Here is a 22,268-nt window from a genome sequence, read left to right as displayed (position 1 = left end):
GGAGGTGTGGGACTATATGAAATCTATCACTGGCCTTAAGAAGAGCAGCAGCTCTGTGGAGGGAGACCTGGACAGGGCGAACCAGCTGAAACACTTTTACAACAGGTTTGATTGCCCATCCCCCAGCCCCCACCCCACCTCATTACCAGTGCAACACTCACCCCCACCATCACTGGATATTGCACCCCTCCCCCACATGGCGACCACAAACAAAGAGGTGACAACGACCTCAGTCAACAGCCATCAGACACACAGACCTCAGATGCTGCCCCCCTCCCCTCCCCCCTCCATCATCACTGCTGATCAGGCTATCGCACCTCTCCCCCACATGGTGACCACGAGCAGGGCGGCAACAATGGCTTCAGCCAATGGCCATCAGTCTCTAGCCACACGACAACCCTCACAGAAGCACCCCTCCTCCTCCTCACCCTCCACTCCCCTCATCCCCCCCATCATTTCAGCGGACCAAGTAAGTTATCTTATCAAACTCCATCCTCGTAAGGCAGCCGGGCCTGACAGACTGTGTCCAAGGCTGCTCATGGCCTGTGCTGCTGAACTGGGGGAGCCACTGAAGCACATCTTCAACTGGAGTCTACGTCTCGGACAAGTTCCAACACTGTGGAAGACATCATGTCTCACCCCCGTTCCCAAGAAACCACACCCCAGCGAGCTTAATGACTTCAGGCCTGTCGCTCTAACATCACATGTGATGAAAACAATGGAGCGGCTGGTCTTAGGTGTGCTCAGACCCCAGGTATGGCCATGCACTAGACCCGTTACAGTTTGCATACCAGGAGAAAGTGGGCGTGGACGATGCCATCCCTTATCTTCTACACAGGACACATTCTCACCTAGACAAGGGGAAAAGTGCTGTGAGAATCATGTTCTTTGATTTCTCAAGTGCTTTTAACACCATCCAACCCCTCAGACTGGGAGACAAGCTCTTGCAGATGGGTGTGGATGCTCACCTGGTAACCTGGATTACAGATTACCTGACCGAGCGACCACAGTTCGTCAGACTGAAGGGAACTGTGCTCTCTCCAGTCCTGTTCACCCTGTACACATCTGACTTCTGCTACAACACCGAGTCATGCCACATGCAGAAGTTTTCTGATGATACTGCAATTGTGGGGTGTATCAGGGACGAGCAAGAGGAGGAGTACAGGAGCCTGGTGGAGGACTTTGTGCAGTGGTGCAAACTCAATCACCTTCAACTCAACACCTCAAAGACCAAGGAGATGGTGGTGGATTTCCGAAGGTCTAAGCCCTATAAGGCTCTAAGTCTCCATTGATGGGGTCAATGTGGAGGTGGTAAGCACCTACAAGTATCTGGGTCTCCACTTGGACAATAAACTGGACTGGTCAGCCAACACTGATGCACTCTACAAGAAAGGACAGAGCAGGCTGTACTTTCTGAGGAGGCTGCAGTCCTTCAATGTGTGCAGCAAGCTCCTCAGGATGTTCTACCAGTCTGTTGTGGCCAGCGCCCTCTTCTATGCAGTGGTATGCTGGGGAGGAAGCACAAAGAAGAAGGATGCTGGGCGAATTGACAGGCTGGTAAGGAAGGCTGGCTCTGTAGTGGGAGCTGAACTGGAGTGAATCACTTCAATATCTGACAAAAGGACCCTAAACTGATCAACATCTTGGACAATGAATGTCATCCGCTCTACAGCACTATCAAAAACCAAAAGAGCTTGATCAGCTGGAGACTTCACTCACTGCCATGCACAACTGAAAGGCTGAGGAAGTAATTTGTTCCTAGGGCCATTGAACTGTTCAATGCCTCACTAACGGGAAGAGGAGAGATAGACTTCTCTGCTTAGTCTGTCTGCCTCTCCACCCTCTCCATGTCCATGTTTTTTGAGTACTGACTTCCCACTACTACTTACTACTGTTTTACTATTGTACACAGCCTAATGTTTTCACTACTGTTTTACTGCTACACTGTTTTTCATGCTATATTAGCACACATGATCAATGGCTGCGGTCAGGCTTCTGATACAATACTGAATGAATGAATGGCTATTACCTCAACCTGTTCTTGCACTGAAATAGTTTTTTATTTTACCTTGTCTACATTACACTTTACTCTCCTATTTGTCTATATTATTTATGCTGGTCTCTAGACCTTACTCTTGCACTGTTGCACTGTTGGACTAATGTTGGACTACTTTTTGCACCTTCACCATGACACTCACTCTCTTCAGCACCTTGCCAGGCACACATGGTTGGACTACTGTTTGCACCTTCACCATGACACTCACTCCCTTTAGCACCTCACCAGTCCCGGCCCTGTCACTACAAGCGTCTTATGCTTGATCTCCCTTAAGCACATTAGACTTTCTTAATTTAACTTATATAGTGTATTTAGTATTTAGTTTTGTTAGTTTTCTTATCTGTCTTATCTTCTACTGTCTTTATTGTACAGTGGAGTTTAGTTATATGTTTATACTTACACTTATGTTTACCATTTCTGCTGTAAGTGCATGTTGTGTGTTATGTCTGTATGCTACTGAGACCCTTGAATTTCCCCTTGAGGATCAATAAAGTATCTATCTATCTATCTATCTATCTATCTATCTAATTCTAAAACAGCTCAAGTAGTGATCCTTGCCCGAGCAGCACCATCCCTGTTGAAGTAAAACTAGTCCTTTTAACAAATAACAATAAGGGGGGGGGGGGGGGGGGGGGACTTTAGAAGGAGACTGGTAAAAATAAAATGTGTTTACTCCAACTACTTACGGAGCACAACATAGAAGAGAACACAAGAGAACACAACACCACAATGGAATAGAATAGAATAGAATAGAATAGAATAATTTTCGATCACATCTCTACTACTCTGTCTGCATAAAGACTAAAAAGTCCACCAACTTCTGCAGACCCTTGCTGACCCACAGTGGGGGTGTGGCTTATTGGCGTACGCGTCTCTCACCTGTGGTAGAGGTGGGCGTTGACAGCAGGGTGCTGTCGGGCGGGAAGCGGGTGTTGCTGATGAGCAGGTCGAACTTGGTGCTGCGGCAGGTGTTGGTGCACAGAGTGCTGTGCTGGTAGAAGTCCAGCTGGCCAGAATCCATCATCTTCCTGCAGGAGAGCCCAGGGGGGGGCAGATATGTGGTGAGGGGAACAGGAGAGAAACACATGTGGTGAGTGGAACAACAGGGTGAGGGGAACAGCACACGTGGTGAGTGGAACAGCACATGTGGTGAGGAGAACGACAGGTTAGAGCAGCCATCCCCAAATGGCGGAGCGTGGTCCGAGTCCGGACCGTGACGTGATCCTATCCGGACCCAGACCATAATAGCCTAATTTAGATTTTCACGTAAGATTTCAAAGCTGCGCTAAATGTTTCGTTGGTTAGGATAACAGCATTTACTTCAGGAGCTTCAGGAATCATCATTTCGCTTGCTGCTAATCAGCCAGTGAAATCTGTTAATTCTGATAAAGTCGAGTCAGTGAGTAAAGTAGTCTACTATGGAGAAGAGACTGATAGCCTGAAACGAGCGAGGAGAGGAGACGGGACAAGAAACAATCAGATGGATATCTAAGTTATTTTCAAATCATCGATTGCTCAAAGAGGAGAAAGCTAGACAGCGAGAACAGAGCTTTATATAACGATACAGGGGCAATACCTTGCAAAACTGTCACGTCCGTTACGCCAACTAAATATGGATGTGACAGTTTTGCGCGGAACTGCCCTGGACCTGTTCTATATATTCTGAGACAGGCGATATTAAGCGCCAATTTGAAGCACCTCTACTAGACAAAGCATATATTTTGAGCAAGCATAGGGTATGCTAGGCCCATTCAACAGTGAACTGAGACCACAGAATATTTTACGATTTAAGAAGGCAATATGATTGATCCACCACAATCTAGTTAAGCCTATGCATTCACTGCCCAACAACGTGATATTCCTGGGTTTCCAGGATTTCGGGTCAACATAAAAAAAAAACTAAAAAAATTAAATTAAACTTGCTGATTAATGGGTTCAAGGAACCAGCTGTGGAATATCCATTGTCTCAGCTCAAATTTGATTTTAAGTTCACGTTAAGATGTTAAAAATGGCCAAGGCTACTCAGTTTTTCTCCCCAATTAGGCTACTCTTATCTTGCCTTATTCCTCCTCATTTCAAATGTTGCCTTTTAGGCTACTTATTTTATTTCACATTAAACATTAGGCCTAGGCCTACAATCTTCTATTTCTTGAATTTCCCCTGGGGATCAATAAAGTATCTATCTATCTATCTATCTATCTATCTATCTATCTATCTACAACTAGGCTCCATCCATCCATCCTAATATTATACATACATACATATACATAGCCTAAACACGCACGTTAAACATTATGATGCTCCGGACCTTTGCTTGAGGAAATTTTCCGTAACTGGACCTCGCTGAAGATTAATTGAATACCCCTGGGTTAGAGGAACAGCACATGTGGTGAGTAGGAACAACAGGGTGAGGGGAACAGCACATGTGGTGAGGGGAACAGCACATGTGGTGAGGGGAACAGCATATGTGGTGAGGGGAATAGCACATGTGGTGAGGGGAATGACAGGGTAATGGGTGAGGGGAACAGCACATGTGGTGAGGGGAACGACAGGGTAATGGGTGAGTGGAACAGCACATGTGGTGAGGGGTTAGACAGAAGAGAAACACACAGGGTAAGGGGAAGAGGAGAGCTAGTCCACATAATCGCATGTGCTCAACAGCTCAAAGAAAACGTTTGGTCATCCCCGGGGGAACATAAACACAATTATCTTCTTGAAATAAAAAAGTAGCACTACATTAAGATCTGGATGCATTCATTTCTCATTCAACAAATAACAAACTTGAAGACAACTGTGTGATGGTATATGTAATATAATGGTATATCCGTAATACACCAAATTACACCTGAGACATTTGCAACAGGCCACAGTGTCAGTGGTGTTATCCTGTTAAGAATACTAATCTGTAATCTAGAACACAGTTGACATTTAGATAAATATGCTGCATGTTTTATTACAACTAATTACAACTTATAAAGTTGTATTGAGATTGTAAATACATATTTTAGGGAATAGATGTTCTATAAGAGACCTGATGGGCATGATGAAATCAAAGTGTACGAATCCATCAGGCTCCAATGTGATTCAAAACTGCTAATAAGTGAAGCTGTTTTTCTCACTTTCTCAGTGTACAAATATTACATAAATATTTCAGGCAGAACATAATAGAATAATTTGTAAGATCAGTTATTACTTGATGCTGGACAATTGCTATTTAGGCAATACACGACCACGCTAATTGACTTGAGAGCTTGCAGCAACGCGGAGTGTATAAACACACCCGACTGGGGTTTTGTATTCCTTTCAGGCGTTCCGTTTCACTCGGCATATCTCAATATAATGCCAATTAATATGCTGAGCAAAGTCAATGAAATCTCCACAGAAATGGAAACAATAAAAGTCTAACAAGTGATATGCTAATTTAATGGATGAATTCATCACTATCTAATGAAAGGGAAATGACAGTGAATAAGGAGACGACATCAAAAGCTGAAGCTTATTAAACTTGACCTTTCTCTGTTGCGTTGCAAAAGTAATATAGCTCATTTTGTTCTAAAAGATTTCAAGAACCTAAAGACCTCAAGTGTGCCTGGAATTTCAATGATTTTGTACATCAAGAAAACACAGATTTAATGACAATATATAAAATTAATATATTAATTTGAATATTACAAATGCAAGAATAAATCAATATATTTTGGAATAATATAGTATGTGACTTCGATATAATTGGTTGTTTAATTTAAAAAGAAAATAAAAAAGTGATTATAAACATGTCAACATTTTATTTACAAATGTTGCTGGATTACCAGCTACAGCATTCAATGTTTATTTTACCAGCAGCTGTATGTACATAAACATCAATCAGCTAAACTCAACCAGAAAGTTACTTTCACATAAAGAGAAGGAGCACCAAGATAATCGATCATTGGCAACTCCACATCAAAAATTTTGCATCCGAAATCTTTTGATGTTGATTCCGCAAGGTAAACAAGAGATTCCTCTGTTGTCCTTGTGCTAGTCACAGCAGATGCCCTTTTTACCATCGTATAGAAAATAGTATGGGTCTGGTGTACTTCTCTACCTAATACAGTGATGGTAGGCACAGGTACTTTCACACTGACTTTTGAAGCAACGCTTCCTTGACACCTTATAAAAATGATCCTTCCATGTCACACTTAACATGTTACACATAACTATGTGAAAGAAATACGACTATTAAAGAATAATCATGTACAGATAAAAATGCTCTACATATGTATAGAGGAGCATCATGGGAAGCTGGTACCACACCATGTGACTGGGTGGCGCCTCGGCTTACCTGAGCATGACCCCACCCATTCTGATGGCTCTCTTCCAGTCCTTGAGTGTGGCTTTCCCTGACATGTGCACAAACTGCTTAGGACTAATCAACTGGTCCTCATACTGCAGAGAGAGAGAGAGAGAGAGAGAGAGAGAGAGAGTGGCAGAAGCAATGTCTTAAAATATGTTCTGATATTCTACTGGAAACAAACACTTAACAGTTGGCCTGACGAGAAATAACATCCATCTCTAGCTGCTGGCATGCTGTCATGAGATAAGAAAGCCATCTTGAAACAGCAGACATAATGAATGCCCATGTGGGAATCTGTATTACAAAATGATATGTCATTATTATCAAATGTATTTGTATAGCACATTTATGCACAGCTTACGCTGACCAAAGTGCTGTTTTCAAAACAGAAATAAAAATAAAATAAAATAAATAAAAATAAAATTCTTATACACATACATCTACTCATTAAACAAGAACCAGCAGGACACAGAAAGCAAGCACGGCACGTTCGAGTGCAGAGAAGGCCATAGAGTACAGGTGGGTTTTGAGCCTGGGTTTAAAAGCAGTGATGGAGGGGGCAGTTCCTATATCAGGTGGTAGCTGATTCCACAAGCGTGGAGCAGCGACAGCAAAGGCTCTGTGGCCTTTTTGCCTTAGCGGGGGATGTGAAGAAGGTCTTTGTTGCCAGATCTAAGAGACATGGGGGTGTATGAGGTCAGGGATGTAGATTGGGGCCAGACCATTTTGTGCTTTAAAAACCATTAGCAGAATCTTAAATTAGATTCTATAATGGACAGGGAGCCAGTGAAGGGAGGCTAAGACTGGTGTAATATGCTCCAGTTTTTTGGTACCAGTTAGCAGCCTTGCCACTGCGTTCTGGACCACCTAAAGGTAATTGGGGGCGACCTAGGTAGAGGGAATTGCAGTAATCAAGCCCTGATGTTATATGAAGGCACAAATGACTTGTTCCAGGTTGTGATATGACAGAAAGGGTTGTTAGAGCACAAGTGTTCATTTTCATATGGGGTGATACCTCATAGACTTATCTGACATCCCAAAAAACAAGAATATGTTAAGAAAAAGTGAAGTCAAGTTGCTTTATCATAAACTACACAGACACTGCACATCATTTCACACCCTGACCATGGACAGTTCAAACCACTGAGGTCAGGCAGACGTCTCTGTTTGCAAATGGCTAAAACAGAAAGACTGAAGAGGTGTTTGTTTCCCCAAGCCATCCGCATCCTGAACACATATAAAACTCTTTAAACTAAATTACATGGACTTGTCACACTGCACTTACACACACTACACTTTTTACCACATTCTCTCTCAATCTATTTATTAAATTCTTTTTAATCTTTCTTCTTTATCCTTATGAGTAGTTAGTGATACCTCAGGACTCCTCTGCACAGGAAAGTTGAGCAGCTAAAATGCCATTTTACTACAAAGTATATCTACGTATGTGACTAATAAAAATCCTTGAATCCTTGAATATACCTATCGAGTAATATTTTAGTGTGAGTGTGTCTCCCTCATGTGATGGGATATGGTATGATAATACAAAACTCAGCTGCTTACCCGCACACATTTCACATTGATTCCGGGACATACGAACTTCTTAAAGAGGAGCACCGCTCGACTCTCTCCACAAGTAATGGGGTATCCTAACTCCACTCCCTCCTCATCTAATGCCTCCTCTAAAAGAGTGGAGAGAGAGAGAGAGAGAGAGAGTGAGTACAGAGAGGGGGAGAGAGAGAGGTAGAGAGAGAAAATGCAAACAGAATAACTGCATTATACAATGACAATCATCTGCAATAAGCTTTGCTAATGACAAGCATCACCCACTCAAAGAACACAAATCATAGCAACAGCTATGATGATCGTGATCAACCCTGAGTGTTGATAAATTCCTCCTCTCCTCTCGTCTCAGATGGTTGTTTCTCATCACTCACCCTGTGCCTCCACTGCCACCACAGCTGTTTCCGCCTCCCCAGAATCCTCCCCCAACCTGCACCAAAACAGAATACGCCATTAAACACACCCACAAAACATTTCATTAGCAGTCAGATTCTCATCACTCACTGTTTTTGCTGACAGAAATATGGCACGAACATGAGAGGCAGCTGGACGGAGAGTTGGACTCTGTCAGGGGGACTATTCCACAAGGCTTGGACTGGCATTCCTGGGTAAGTTACGCAGAGTAAATAGTACACCTCCAAAAATAAGCGCCCTACAGTTTAATTTTCCTACATTCAGGCTACTGGCTACATGTGGTACTGTGAGGGAGGGCCTTTACAGATCCTGGCCACATGGTACTGTGAGGGAGGGCCTTCACAGATCCTGGGTACATGTGGTGCGTGACAACATCTGCCACCAGCCAACTGTGCGTTGTAGTATCCTGCCTCATGTTGTGTATTGTTAAATACACTTGGTCATTGATTGCCCATTGTAGGGAAATAACCTATCTACAGCACAAGGTATTGTAATGCCTATCCTGTGATTATCTGAAGCGTTTCCCTACTTAGGTTACGCTGAGTTAACTTACCCAGGTTTGTCAGTAAACTACATTATTGGAACACCCTCCTGGTATCTTACCCAGATGTGATGGGCTGAAGCTGAAGGATGACCTGCGTTTTTCCTCCATTGTCTGGGTCGCCCTCCTCGTCCTGGTCTGTGGTTTTTACCACCACCATGTCCCCCATGGACACAGTGACCTCTGTGTTCGCCATAGCCGTCGCGTCTGTGCACTGTGCTAATGGCAGAGGGGTGGATAAATGGTCTTTATTGTTTCAGCCCTCACCCACAACCACTGTAGGTAGAGATTGTGTGGGGTATGTTTGACCGTGGTTGGATTTTTTGTTGCCCCTCTTTAATTAGCACTACTCACTGGTTCATCAATGCACTGAGTGGTGACAAAATGTATTTGTACAACAGAAACAAGCATTATCGTTTTTCCTTGAGGTGTTTAGAAGTGATGTTCCATTCCATCCTACATGAGGCTGTGTTGTGATGGGGACGTGAACTCAACAATAAACTTTGAGGTCACGACGCTCAGTTTAAAACACAGTATCGAGTCTACACCAACCTTATATAAATAGAATACATTTACAAACTTGCAAACTTTTCCATTGTTTCCAAAGAGTTGACCACAACAGATTATCATGCATTTCAATGTAACGTTAGTCAATTACCACCATAACTGATGGTTAGCTCTGTGGCTGTTGTACCAACCGGCTAAAAGTAGCTGACAAAGTGACTGGATTTGCCAAATTGAGGACTGTTTATGGCTAGCTGTATAAGCTAACCCTGGCCATCATAACCTATAGCACACCGTCGACCAGCTTTACTCAGAAGTGTGTTTGTCTTAAACTAGAGAATTTAGCAAACATGTTACATTTCTAAAGAGATACTGAACCACTCTTGAACTCAACAGAGTGTTATAGGTTTCTCACGTCACCTCGCCAGTAAAATAGCTAGGGTTAGCTAACGTGTACATACAAGCTAACGTTAGGCGGCTAAGAAGCTAATGCTATACTAGCACCATAAGCCAGCGTCCCATGCTTGCAGGACCAACTGTGGATGTGTGCCTACATTCACCATAGGCAGCATTTGCGCCACAGATCAGTAGGTAGATGACAACAACGTCCGACGTGCCGCTTGTTTCTAAACTAACGTTAACGTACGTCCGCCGTGCATTTTCAATTCCTCACTCCCCCTCAAAATGACGTCTCCCTGTGCGGCGGCACGTACACTAACTGGAGCGCGACGGCGGCGTTGCTCCGCCATTCCGAGAGAAGGTTGCGTCCGAGATAATAACTTCAGCCAAACCCATACTATGTCCCAAACTGAAACTAAGACCTGTGAGAGCGACATACGTCAAGAATAAATGTTCCCAAAAAACACCAGTGTGCCGTTTTCCTACCTTTTACAACGACGTCGAACACATCCTTACATTCTGAAATGCTTGCGAACATGCGCAGTCCAGATTCGAGATACACTTCCTGGTAAGGCTCATCCCTGTTCAAGCCATAGACAGAAAAAGCCTCAATTCACGATTTTGCATTCGTTGCTGTGAAATGGTAGGATGTCTGTTAGGTCATCTTGATTTTCTGATTCATTCTGTTACCGAATCGTAAATATTCACGCAAAACACGTTCTCACTGCATGCAGTTGCATAATCTGATCTTGTTGTCCTTGTTCTTTTCTACAACAGTACCTAGGCTAGGATAACATTTTTCAACACTACTGATTATTCTACTTTGTTTAAACTGCAATGGAGAAGAAATGAGTGAGCGTTAATCTCATAGTATAAATTTATTTTTCAACATCAACAAGTGGGGCGCCAAGATAAACGATCATTGGCAACCCCGGAGAGTAAAAATTATGCATCCGAAATCTCTTGATATCGATTCCGCAGGGAAGTCAGATTATTCCTCCCTCCCTGTGCCAGTCACGGCAGATACCCTTTTTAGTACAAACAGCGGAATGGTGTAGCTCCAGTCTCGGTGCAATACTCATGTCAATAACGGTGGGAGTTGTTTGTCATACGTACTGCGTAGAATGAACTAAAATTACAAACATTTATTTGGTGTCATTGTATAAATAAAATATAGTATTGTACACACTTTGATTTCCCACACAGGGTAATCTGGGAATGATCTAACAAAATAAAGAGATCATTCTAGCAGTGCAAAGCATCATGGGAAGTGAAGAAGACGTCATGCATTGGCACGAAACTGCGTTTTTGATTGGCCTCTGAGAGTGACTAAATATCAGTGCACAGAAACAGTTAGGCCTATAATGACTTAGGCCTACTCATTCTAAAGGCGAAGCATATTAAATTTAGTCTCTGACAGATGAAATTGCTCATGTCCAAACAGAATTTGAGTAATGCAATCAAGCAATTTAATAGACTAGTTGAAGTTGTCCATGAATTGCTATGTTGTATCAGCAACGAGATAAGTTGGCCTAGCTAATTTTTTTGCAGCTGTTTATTTGACGAGTTCAGGTTTGACATCTGTCAAACTTGATTTATTAAGGAAATTCTATAGTCGAAATAATTTAATGTTCGGCTACTCTGGCAGTGTTTGTTTGCTTGAGTTACAGTGTTACTAGGCTTCTATAGATGCATTTCAGACAATTGAGTTCTCAACGAATTCATGGATAGATGGATCTAGAATCCCCCTAGGCCTTGTCTGGTTACTAACCCTATCACAGGTCGGCTTACATGTGATCAAATGAAATTAGGCTTAGGTGGCATTCAGTGTTAGGAATGTTTATTTTATTCACCACATATCAAACCATAACTCAGATATTTTCTGAGTCCTGGAAGCTTGATACACATATGAGACAGTGTATTGTTTTTAGGCTACTTTTATTTGACCATATGGCATGTAAACATTGAATGTGTTTGAACCACCATAAGGGTTGTGTTGAACCCCTGAGGTTCACACTTTATTTGAAAGGGGAGATGGTGAAAGAGAGCAGGACATTTACCAACATAATGGATCAGTCCTTTTGAACGGTCACTGGCAAGATTTCACTCCATTAAGTGTTAACGCTAGCTAATCACATATCTCACAATGCTCTCAAAGTTTAGCATGTTAAGTGATGAAGTGACTGCTTATAAATGACAATTGTGTACATTGTGGGATCAGTTTAGTGCTTGCAAGCAACATGTTTGTGTTTGTTTGTTTGTTCCTTTGGATCAGCTGTAGAGGGTAAAAAATAAACACGTGTGTTTTCCAGGAAGTAACCAGAAGGTTCTGCTAAGAGCAATCACAGTACAATCAATCTCATATTATTTTAAACAGCAAATAATGATAATTAACAATAATCAGATCCACTCTTTACATTCAACTCGTAAAGCAGTATATTTAGATCATGTTACAGGGTTGTTATTAATTTCATTGGTGACTGACAAATAACAATGAATTGACAAGTCATTCAGAGGAACATTTCACTTTCATATACACCCTGTCACAATAGTGCAATTCACAGCCTTTACCAAATGGTAAGTCAAAGGCAGATTGCTATTATTATTTCTTACCACAAGGGGCACCAGAGTGCTTGGCACATTTTTCTTTTTCAAACAGCTGAAGTGGGTTTTAAATAATTACAGTCACAAACCATATTTAAATCAAACTAAATGTCTGGGCAAGCTTGCATCAAAGCAGAGAGAGAAAACTGAATTGCCAAACTGATCAGGTTGTTGCTGATCAGACTAGATTCTAGGGCACAGTTTAATCTCAACTGAGACTGCATGAGATTATGAAGTCACCCATGCCCTAGATCAACTTAGAAGTATTCATCCTGTGGGAATACAACATTTCTTTGCTTTTCCCACTGTTAAAAAGGAATGAGTATTTTATATCATATGTTTATATTAGCTGTCTGTTGTTCCTACAGATAAATCACAATGACTAAAATTAGTATTTCTAGTTATTAGTATTTTTCATTGTGAAGCTATCACAGAGATATATCCAGTCAGTCAGTGTCATCATTACTCCTGTCTGAATTTGTGCTCCTGCCCCAGTGATGCCGACCCAACCAAAGATCCCCCACCATCACCTTCAAACATGTTTGATAACAACGCAAAGATAACAATGTCAGCTTTTGCTTTTGCACATATATCTTCAGGTCTACATTTCTTAAGGTCCATATATCCTTGTGTGTTAAACATCTGCTCTGTTTCCAGAAGACAAGAGCATTGCTTGTGAACATGTAGCGTAGTGGCCCTGGTACCTGGTGGAACATGTTGCATGCACACTATATTGGCTACTGTACAGCACGTCTATAAGCAATGCCTAAAAATAAAAATAAAATAATACAATAATAATATAAATATCTGTACAAACTTAACCCTGTACATGAGAATAACAATGCAGCCTAGCGGGGCAGCTGAGGATGGTTTGTTTCTGGCTCAGTTATGTAAAGCAGCGGTTTTGTATTTTTTCTCTCTTTTTTTCTTTCTTTCCCTCCCCCTCTTTCTTTCCCTCCCCCTCTTTCTTTCTCTGCCTTCTCTCCTCCTTGATCACTCTTACATTTAAAGGACATTTGGCACCTGAAGGAGAGGATTGTTTTTGCTATTAAAACACGATGAAAGCAGGATCCATTCTGATTGTCACACAAAGAATAGATAAAAGTGACATGAAAAAGTACAGATATTGGCTATAGACTGGTCAGTGGTCTATGGATTTACGTAGAACAACCTTTTTCTCATGTATTTATGATAAAAAATAATACAATTTCCACCTATGGTTATATATACAATATGTATAATTGTGTAATCTTTGAAGTAGCTTTGGAATGATTAACCATAGAAACAGTTGTTTTTCGATGTAAATATGACATGTTGCCCACACCACCCCAATATTGTATTGCCTTGGCCTCCAAAATCATGAGCCATGATTATTATAAAAGCAATCTCACACTGTCCATAACAATGCTTGTGTGTGTATTGTCATAGTGTTATGCTGGTGAGTGGAGATACGAGACAACGAGAGAGAGACAGAGAGAGAGAGAGAGAGAGAGAGAGAGAGAGACAGAGAGAAAGAGAGGCAGGCTGAGGAGGACAGAGAGTGAGAGAAAATCTGATTACGCAAGAATGTGTCTAGTGTGTGCACCAAGCTCTTCCTCAGAGGTAGCAGATATGACTTTGGCTCTCACAGAGCCATCCCATAGAAACATCACAGAGCCATACCATAGAAACATCACAGAATGACAGAAAACAGATGGAGAACAGATGGGCTTGTTGCTTAACATACCCAAATAAGGGCAAAATGAACAAAAAGGTAAGAACAAAAATGATATGTGTACTTTATTTAGCGTTCCTATTTAGACAAGAACAAGGATTCTTTGTGAAGTGTATAATCCTAAATTCTGTTTATACAATGGATTTTGACACAGAAGCATGACCAGACAAAAGGAGCCAATTAGACACACAAGCGTTTTCTCTGTGTAAGACAAAGAGGTCGACGATGCTCAGTGAATAAATGTGTGATAACGGCTAAATGCTTAGAGGCGCTGTAAGGGCCTGCACGGGACTTATGGCTGTGTTCAACTCACCACAGAGACCTTTGGGCAAAGGAGGCACTGACCAACTGCCCTGGTCATTATATGAGTGATGTTTGCGAGAGCCTGCTCAACCTAACCTTAAGGGCCACGGTTCTGCGAATGAGGCCAGGATCAGCTGATGACTGGCCTTTAAACACAATAGGAAACAGGCGATGCTCTTTTGTGAGATTTCCTCCCACTTCACCAGTCTGTGAATACAACAGCAACGGGAATGTGGGTCAAGAAGAATTCATGATTCAGACTTTTAACAGGGTTGGGGGGAAATCTTACATTTTTAACCAAGCAGGTGAGCTGTTCACATTTACATAATCACATAATCACACTAATGATAAGGTGAGGTGAAAACAATATCATTAAAAAATAAAATATATATACATTAAAATGTAATGTCTATAATGATAAACACACTGAGTCTCGCTAGCTGCATGTAGAATAGATAGGCTAATTGATAGGACCAGAGAATTGGTTAAGACAGGACTGTGAGGGGCCAACCTCTTGTCTTGACGTTCTGAAAGTGATCCCACATATGCTGACATTGCCCTTTCAGACGCACGGCACAGGCGCTGAAGGCTCCGGAGGGCACCGAATGACAGAGATGAAATGAGGCCTGTGGAACACGCTGTGTGTACTGCTGCTGGAGAAAGATGATGACCTTGTGTTTGTGCCACTGAACCAACACCACACATTGAAACACGGCAGATGGTTTGGCAGCCTATAACCTTTTTTTTTTTTTTGCAATTTCAACTAGATAAATAGCCTTATGCAAGGCTAAACATTATTTTTAGCTAACGAGAATGGAAGCAAGCAGTTGTCTTTTTCAAATGGACTTGGTTATAATGAGTTATACCAGTTGGCATTTGAGTTAATCATTCATCAAACCAGAGCCGCCTTCAAAATGGATTGCGTGGTCACGAGACTCACGACTGTGTTGACAGAGCAAAATAACACAACGACAGAATTCAATAGGAACAACAACAGGAAACTAGCCAGACCACGATTTGCAAAATCATTGTCCACAAGTCTGGTGCCAGTTTACGTGGACGATGTATTCAGTAACCTAAAAGTATGAGAAAGTATAGCCAGGATTCACAACATTCCCATCAGTGTCTGCCTCTTCCTTCTGCACAGGGCTGTGTTCAGGGCATGTTCTGATTTTGCAGAGCAAAACAGTCCCAGTTCTCACAGCCCAATCACATTAGGCTGAACAAACTCTTGTGTGTCTCCCATTCTAGAACAGACAGAATGCCTCCTCTGGACACTGACACAGAGGAAGTCAGGTATGATGATGTCACGAGACAAGGGCCACTGGTGCAAGAGAGCCCAAGCTCAGACATACGCATGGCATGACTGTATATATGTATGTGTGTGTGTGTGTGTGTGTGTGTGTGTGTGTGTGTGTGTGTGTGTGTGTGTATGTGTGTACGTGTGTATGTTTGAGTGGGCGTGCATTGGCACAAAAAGCAGTGTACAGGGCAGTGTGAAGTGGACACACAACAGACAGGAAAAAAAAATGTGTGTGTGTGTGTGTGTGTGTGAGAGAGAGAGACGCAGAGGCAGCAACCCACCAACAAAACAAAACCAAAATCTCAGACGAGTCAGCAGTTGCAGCTCTTCTCTCTCTCCCCCGGCACCAGGTCATCCTCGTCCGCCGGGTAGAGCACCTTGGCGGTCAGGCCACTCTTGACCCCGTCCCAGCCGTCGCGCGTGGAGATCTCCCCCATCTTCATGAGCTCGAAGATGTCACGCGTCAGCAACTCGAAGGCGCGGTCCACGTTGCTGTTGCACTTGGCCGACGTTTCCACGTAACGCACGCCCAGCTCGGCGGCCAGTTGCTCGGACTCGGCGCGGGACACCTTGCGCTCCTTGGACAGGTCGCTCTTGTGGCCGATCAGGATGTAGACCATGTGATGGGGCAGGATGTGCTCGCTGACCTCGCGGTGCCACTCGCGCACGTGCTCGAAGGTCTTGCGGTTGGTCAGGTCGAACACCAGCAGGCCTCCCACCGAGTTACGGTAGTAAGAGGTGGTGATGGACCTGGAGGAGATGGGAGCACATTTTTAATGGCGGTACAGTTAGACTGTCATGAGTGTTGAGTGCTGTTGAGTAATTCATGTATTTATTCATCACATTAGCAGGGATGTGGAAGGAGTAACAATCATGTCATGATGACACAAACCTGAACACATTCAGGGAGGCTATTTTGTATTTCAAGAACAAGAAACACTATATACAGTATGCATACATAATGTACGTATATGATGCAGGCTTGCCATCAGGGTTCAGTGTACTGATGACCCCCTGCCAAGGCCCAAGGAGGGGGAGGTGCCTAGGTCAGGCCGTCCATAATAATGGCTGGTCTGATATGCTGTAATTTCTAATGACATGTCCAGTAACTGTAATGGAGTCATATCACCACTGACTCTGAAACAAAAAGTATCAATAAACAACAGTGATCTTTGAATTCATTAACACTCCCTGGTCCCCCGATCAGAAATGCCTATTCATTGCATCATTATATTACAGCTTTGGACAAAAGCATCAGCTAAATAAATGTATTCATAAAATCCCTGTTACAAAAAGGTGTGCATTCCCAAAGCAAAGGGTGCCTTCAGATCTTCAAAGCCCACAGGCTTGCTCACGCTAACAGTGTGTCTATGAAAGGAAAAAAAATAATGCTCTACTGTGACAGGAGTTGTGTAAGTCACGCTTTGTTGCTGAATCATATTCAACTGAATGAACGAGAGGCATCAACAGTCAGTGACTTTGTGGGGGAGTCGGGTTGTTTACCTTTTCCTCCACAACCTACTAGTCTCGTGATGGTGTAGTAGGCTATATGTGTAGGTTATGTGGATGCACCACACAAAGGCTATAGGCTGTGCACACGACAGCCATTCAAATAAAACAAAATCCTGACCTTACAGAGAAACTGGTTAATAATGTGCCAACCCAGTTATTCTGTATACAGTAGCCTACTAACTGACCGCTTTTTGACAGGGTTTATTTACAGACCCCATCTACAAGCAACATGAAAGCTCATTACACAAGAGGACCGATATTCTTCAGACGATTGACTCTGATGTGCCCCAATTTCCTGACATCTATGTGCAGACCTGATCTGGAGTTTAAATCACCAAGGCTCAACAAGGTGCTTCATTATTTATATGCAAACATCAATGCAATTCATTAATATAGGCTATGGCCTATATTACAACAAAATGCAGCTGCCAACGCAACATGGACGCTATACCACCGTTGTTTCGCGTGATTAATTTATGATTAAATCGGAAGAGCAGATTTCACGTATTTCATCACAGTAGACAGATTTCAATACAGAAAATAGATAGGGCTGCTCACCTAAAACGTTCTTGGCCAGCAGTATCCCACAACTGAAGCTTGATTTTGACTCCAGGTTCGATATCTAGTGAACGGGCGTAGAAATCCACACCGACGGTGGGGTCCGCCACATCGCTGTATATTCCGTCAGTGAAGCGTTTCAACAAAGACGATTTTCCTACCGTTGAGTCCCCCAGTAAAATTATCCTGAACTGATATTGCCACAGAGTATCCATGGCATGGCTGTGTTTAAAACTCGTGCAGATAATTTTTGAAGAAAGCAGCACAAGGTGTTTACATTCAGCCAGAGACTGAGTTGACGATCAGGAAGGGGACAGCCAAGCATAGCCTTTGCGAGCGCAATTCAGTGCTGCAGTCACATGACTTTGTGCTTTATCTAAGCTGTGGTGCAACCGCTATGGTTACGCTTTCCGTTTTAAATTCATTAAGTGGGTTATCGTGTCAAGGAAAACGTATCTGTTTTGTTTACATTATGCACAAATACCTGACATGCTTATTTGAGTGAAAGATAATGCAATAGCCTAGGCAATGCTATAGGCAGCTGGGCCTGTATAGGCTATGCTATGCTTGGAGCTAATTATGTCAAATGAACCTCATAAAGCAAGGTAGATTAACCCAGTCTTGTAAGTAGATAGTCCATGAACGCCAAAAAAGTATGTAGTTTTAAAGGGGGTGGGATATCCATCAAGAAGAGCACAGCCTATATTATTATCATGTAGGCTAGGTCATGATACTTTACTAACAAAAATGTTTGCATATGCATAGGTAAAGGTCTCAATGTTAACAGGTTTACACATTTTTGTCACCAGTTGAGGTTTCAAGTGTCCTGTAGGTCACCCAAAACAAGAACTGATGCAATACTTTGCCGTGTCTCGGTGGTCCGAGGACGCTCTGTCCATGGTACTGAAATCAGCCCCACTAGGCAACGGAATAGGCAGGAGCGTAGGCATGATACTTTCCCTGGATGTTAGTAAAACTAATTTAAAACACAGTAAATACTGACTATGATGCCTAATAGCCTAGTTTTACAGCGATGTGCTGTTCTTGCTATTTTTGCGAGATTAACAAATAGCCTACGACTAAACGCCCTCCATCAATGAACAAATGGAAGGGGACTTTGAGATACATCTCAGAGACTATAGGCTAAACTGCAAATAACAAAGAATAAATCAAGACCTAACCTGACCTTTACTCTACCAACAAGAACAATGTAATCACTCTGCAATTTAACTAATCTACTCTAGCCTGGCCTAATACCATTGTCACGTGATGGGATTCTGTTGGTTTAGTACACGTTTTATCTTGTGATAATTTTATCTTGTCTGTCCCAAAAACGTTGGTTTGTAGGTTAGGCTACACATTCCAGCCTAATAAACCTGGCCCCAATTTCTCTAGCCTATGTTTAGGGCTATATAGCCACATTGTAAGATAAAAGAGCGCTATGCTTTTCTTGACTGTAAAAAAAAGGCAGCATAGATGTAACTGTTTAACTGTTTAAAACAAAATAAAGGTTATCTTATCTAGCTAGTCCTAGGTCATATTCGTGTGTCAAATGATCAGAATTCAGAATCAACATTGAAACCTTGAAATACATCATTTCCCATCATGCACAACGTCCACCCAGCAGCCAATCGGGCAACTCACTATAAAAAGGAAAGGGCAGCTCTGAAGTGTCTCTTCTTATTTCGTACGAGCGAGTCATCATATAGGTAAGTGCCTCTTGACTATCCACAAACATCTATATTTTTAATGGATGATCGACTTATTCAACTACACAATCAAGCCTAGTTCCTCTGAATCTTTATGTATACGATAGTATTTATTGTTTTTTAACCACAATAGACCACAGTATGGTGCAGGACAGAAAGTCGCTTCATGCAAGCTAAAGCATCGTCCACGACTTAAAACCTCTCTGCTATATTTATACTAGGTGAATATTTTGGTTTTAAAATCATTTCAACCTTAATGTCCCAAATTATTTAATTCGATTGTGGAAAGAAGTTAAAGTTAAACGAACACATGACCGGTCAGTGTAACTGTTAGCATCGGGTATGTTCAATTACAAAACTAGCATAAACTAAACGTTAAACGTCTGTGGCCCTATCGAAGTCGATTTAGTCTGCACGTGGCTGAATCGGTCAATGTGGTGCCTACAGTGAAATCTTTTACCGACGGTCGCTGTTTAGCTTTGTTGTAGCTTACCAGCAACACCAAAGGAAAAGGACAACACTTGTTAGCTTCGTGAGCTAATAGCATTAACCGCTTGCCCTGCCCTTTTTAAAACATGTTTTACATTGCCGTTATTTCATTGCCATAGGTTCACCATACACTTTGCAGACAGTCATGGACATGCTTCTGACGGAGTTCCACGAATATCAGGTACATTTTGAGTGGCATGAACAGACTTAACTTTGGCCCCGATGGGAGTCGCTCCTGCCTCATGGTGGCAGTCGCACTCATAAGGGCGCCAAGAACAACCCTTTTACCGACGGTCGCTGTTCAGTTCACCTGTAGCTGTTTCAGCAACATTAAGGAAAAGGACAGCACACTAACAGTAACCGTTATTAAGCCTACGTTTTGAGTAAGTTGTACTGAAATGTGTGTTCTTTGTTTAGACCTCATGGGATGTCCCCTAAAGGATTAGGTGTCATATCTTCACAAGGTAAGCCAGGTCTATATGTAGAGCTTCAATAAGTCTGGCATTGATGACAAAACTTGCCCTCACTGAGCGTTTTTTAAACCCGATAATGAGTCATTGGATACAACTGAGCCAGATTTCCCAACCAGTTGTCTTCATGCATTCAAGTGTGTTGATACTGAAAGTTGTGTTTTATCCATAGGATAAATGTCTTGGAAGACTGGCAGACCGCATCCCTGGCAGATGGTCATGAAGCAAGCACGTTTCCACTGAAAGAGTGTGCTGCTTGCCACAAGCTGTTTTTGAATACAAGGTTTGTAGGGGTTTATTGTGCCAGTTTGTGGTCAAATGCTCCATTGAAGTAATGCTAAGCTAACGGAAACTTTAACTGCACCAATACATGCACGCACCCATATTTAGAGTAGTTCCCTTAAATTGGCACGTTACCTAAGAGTTTGTGCTCTTGTCTGTGGGTCAGACTCTCGGAACTACGTGCCAGAGGAGTTGGGGAGACTTTGACTGTCAGGGCTCAATCATGCCTGCGACAGCCACTCTACTTTCCAACAACACCCTCTGTTTTTGCTTACACTTTTGCTGTGAACAAATAGCCTCTCGGACATTAAAGTTTTCTAAGTCTAAGTGATTTAAGTTTGGGAAAGATTCTGTAATGGTAATTAATGGTTTCCATTTTACTTTGTTTCCAGGATGTTGGTGAAGTATTCTCTCAGTATTGCAATGTGCTGTACAGCAATCAAGGTATGTTTCTATTTAGTTCTAAGTATATTCCTGGCTATTGGGCACTTTTAGTGTGAGTCTGGCTCTGATTGGTGATTACCTTATTTACTTTGTGGACGGTTGGATGAAGCATGCGGATATGGGACTGAAATCAGATCAATTCAATCTTTGACACCCTTTTTTGCTTACCTTTGCGGTCCTGTTGCATTTAGGGTAGATTCTTGAACGAGTGTTCATGGTTTCCACTCTTTGCTTCCAGGGTGTTGGCGTAAAGGCTGCTCGGAGTGTTGCAGCGTGTGCTGTACAGCAAGCATCAAGGTATGTTTCTACTCTTTCAGTTCCAAGTACATGCCTGGCTATTGGCATACTCTTTCTGTTGGGTTCTGATCGGTGATGACAACCTTATTTACTTTGTGGACGGTTGGATGAAGCATGCGGATATGGGACTGAGATCAGATTAATTGGTTAATGAAATGATGTGCCTTGGATTGTGTTCTGATGGGTTTTATCTTCTCAGGTATATGGGACTGTCCAGAGGGATGTTGAGACTGAACCCACTACCAACTGATTAAACTTTTTTACTCAATCAAATGTATTGACTTTTCCTTGACACAGAAGCCCTTTTGCTTTAGGTTTTGTCAGCACGTATAAGGGTATCTCTGGGTTTCTGCCAGGCCTGACAAGATTTATCTGAATACAAAGGTTGGAAAGAGTTAATCTTAACAGCCATCAATATTGCAGCAAATGTGTTTGCACCTTTGTAGAATCACTTAAAGGATGCCTAATCTAGGATTAAGGTTTTCTGTAGATCCAATGTGATGAGCTCAGCCCTTAGGTTTAGTTTCCTCTATCCATTAAAAAAGGACTATTAGTGTTAACTTGAGTTGGAAGTAAAATCTTGACCTCTACATCCATTCCAAATGCTTTTTTTTTTTTTTATCAAAAGTTAAACAGTCTACCACATTTGAAACTATCTTCACACATTTAGTTAATGGGCCAACAGTTGCGGACATTTCTGCAGTTCACATACCATGTTCTCAGTGTCATGGTCTACTTATTACAGGTCCTTTAAACCAGTCCTAGGACACATC

The 22,268-nt window shown here is 42.3% G+C and overlaps 2 protein-coding genes, 1 long non-coding RNA gene and 7 other non-coding genes across 14 annotated transcripts in view; 6 read left to right on the top strand and 4 right to left on the bottom strand.

Annotated features, from left to right (window-relative positions):
- The window catches only part of gmeb1 (glucocorticoid modulatory element binding protein 1), a 15,905-nt gene extending 5,072 nt beyond the window's left edge, over positions 1 to 10,833 (bottom strand). The window contains exons 1-6 of one of the 4 annotated variants that reach the window (XM_042077357.1): positions 10,297 to 10,833; positions 8,970 to 9,126; positions 8,327 to 8,382; positions 7,953 to 8,071; positions 6,378 to 6,481; positions 2,936 to 3,084 (exon numbers count right to left, since the gene is read on the bottom strand). In XM_042077357.1, coding sequence (XP_041933291.1) covers positions 2,936 to 3,084; positions 6,378 to 6,481; positions 7,953 to 8,071; positions 8,327 to 8,382; positions 8,970 to 9,126; positions 10,297 to 10,348 — 637 coding nt within the window. In that variant the 5' untranslated portion in view covers positions 10,349 to 10,833. The other 3 variants (XM_042077360.1, XM_042077359.1, XM_042077358.1) reach the window with 3 other exon arrangements.
- On the bottom strand, positions 5,962 to 6,097 carry LOC121696370. The gene has a single exon (XR_006026312.1). It is a non-coding gene; the product is annotated as a U11 spliceosomal RNA (small nuclear RNA).
- LOC121696369 lies at positions 10,710 to 10,844 on the bottom strand. Its single transcript, XR_006026311.1, has one exon. It is a non-coding gene; the product is annotated as a U11 spliceosomal RNA (small nuclear RNA).
- Positions 10,845 to 11,731: 887 nt separating this feature from the next.
- On the bottom strand, positions 11,732 to 18,222 carry rab42a (RAB42, member RAS oncogene family a). The gene is made up of 2 exons (XM_042077362.1): positions 17,805 to 18,222; positions 11,732 to 16,484 (listed from the first exon to the last, which is right to left on the bottom strand). The coding sequence occupies exons 1-2, from the start codon at positions 18,017 to 18,019 to the stop codon at positions 16,046 to 16,048; spliced, it is 654 nt and encodes a 217-aa protein (XP_041933296.1). The 5' UTR covers positions 18,020 to 18,222; the 3' UTR covers positions 11,732 to 16,045.
- Positions 18,223 to 19,443: 1,221 nt separating this feature from the next.
- Positions 19,444 to 21,763, top strand: LOC121696048. 2 transcript variants are annotated; one of them, XR_006026223.1, is made up of 8 exons: positions 19,492 to 19,513; positions 19,647 to 19,734; positions 20,122 to 20,183; positions 20,420 to 20,466; positions 20,645 to 20,755; positions 21,147 to 21,198; positions 21,437 to 21,495; positions 21,695 to 21,763. It is a non-coding gene; the product is annotated as an uncharacterized LOC121696048 (long non-coding RNA). The 2 variants fall into 2 exon arrangements; XR_006026222.1 differs by lacking the exon at positions 19,647 to 19,734 and having other exon boundaries at positions 19,444 to 19,513.
- On the top strand, positions 19,897 to 20,033 carry LOC121696358. Its single transcript, XR_006026301.1, has one exon. It is a non-coding gene; the product is annotated as a small nucleolar RNA SNORA16B/SNORA16A family (small nucleolar RNA).
- On the top strand, positions 20,215 to 20,350 carry LOC121696357. The gene has a single exon (XR_006026300.1). It is a non-coding gene; the product is annotated as a small nucleolar RNA SNORA16B/SNORA16A family (small nucleolar RNA).
- On the top strand, positions 20,500 to 20,579 carry LOC121696356. The gene has a single exon (XR_006026299.1). It is a non-coding gene; the product is annotated as a small nucleolar RNA SNORD103/SNORD85 (small nucleolar RNA).
- LOC121696372 lies at positions 21,262 to 21,334 on the top strand. The gene has a single exon (XR_006026314.1). It is a non-coding gene; the product is annotated as a small nucleolar RNA SNORD99 (small nucleolar RNA).
- Positions 21,560 to 21,635, top strand: LOC121696371. Its single transcript, XR_006026313.1, has one exon. It is a non-coding gene; the product is annotated as a small nucleolar RNA SNORD99 (small nucleolar RNA).
- Positions 21,764 to 22,268: the final 505 nt, after the last annotated feature.

The sequence above is a fragment of the Alosa sapidissima genome, chromosome 21, assembly GCF_018492685.1.
Source record: "Alosa sapidissima isolate fAloSap1 chromosome 21, fAloSap1.pri, whole genome shotgun sequence".
Lineage (NCBI taxonomy): Eukaryota > Metazoa > Chordata > Actinopteri > Clupeiformes > Clupeidae > Alosa > Alosa sapidissima.
This window is presented reverse-complemented; position numbering and strand designations above follow the sequence as displayed.

Excerpts from the sequence above, each read along its gene's own strand:
- rab42a (XM_042077362.1), bottom strand. The coding sequence starts at position 18,019 with ATGGATACTCTGTGGCAATATCAGTTCAGGATAATTTTACTGGGGGAC. Across the intron at positions 16,485-17,804 it reads GCTGGCCAAGAACGTTTTAG|GTCCATCACCACCTCTTACT; the intron begins GTGAGCAGCCCT and ends CATCTCCTCCAG.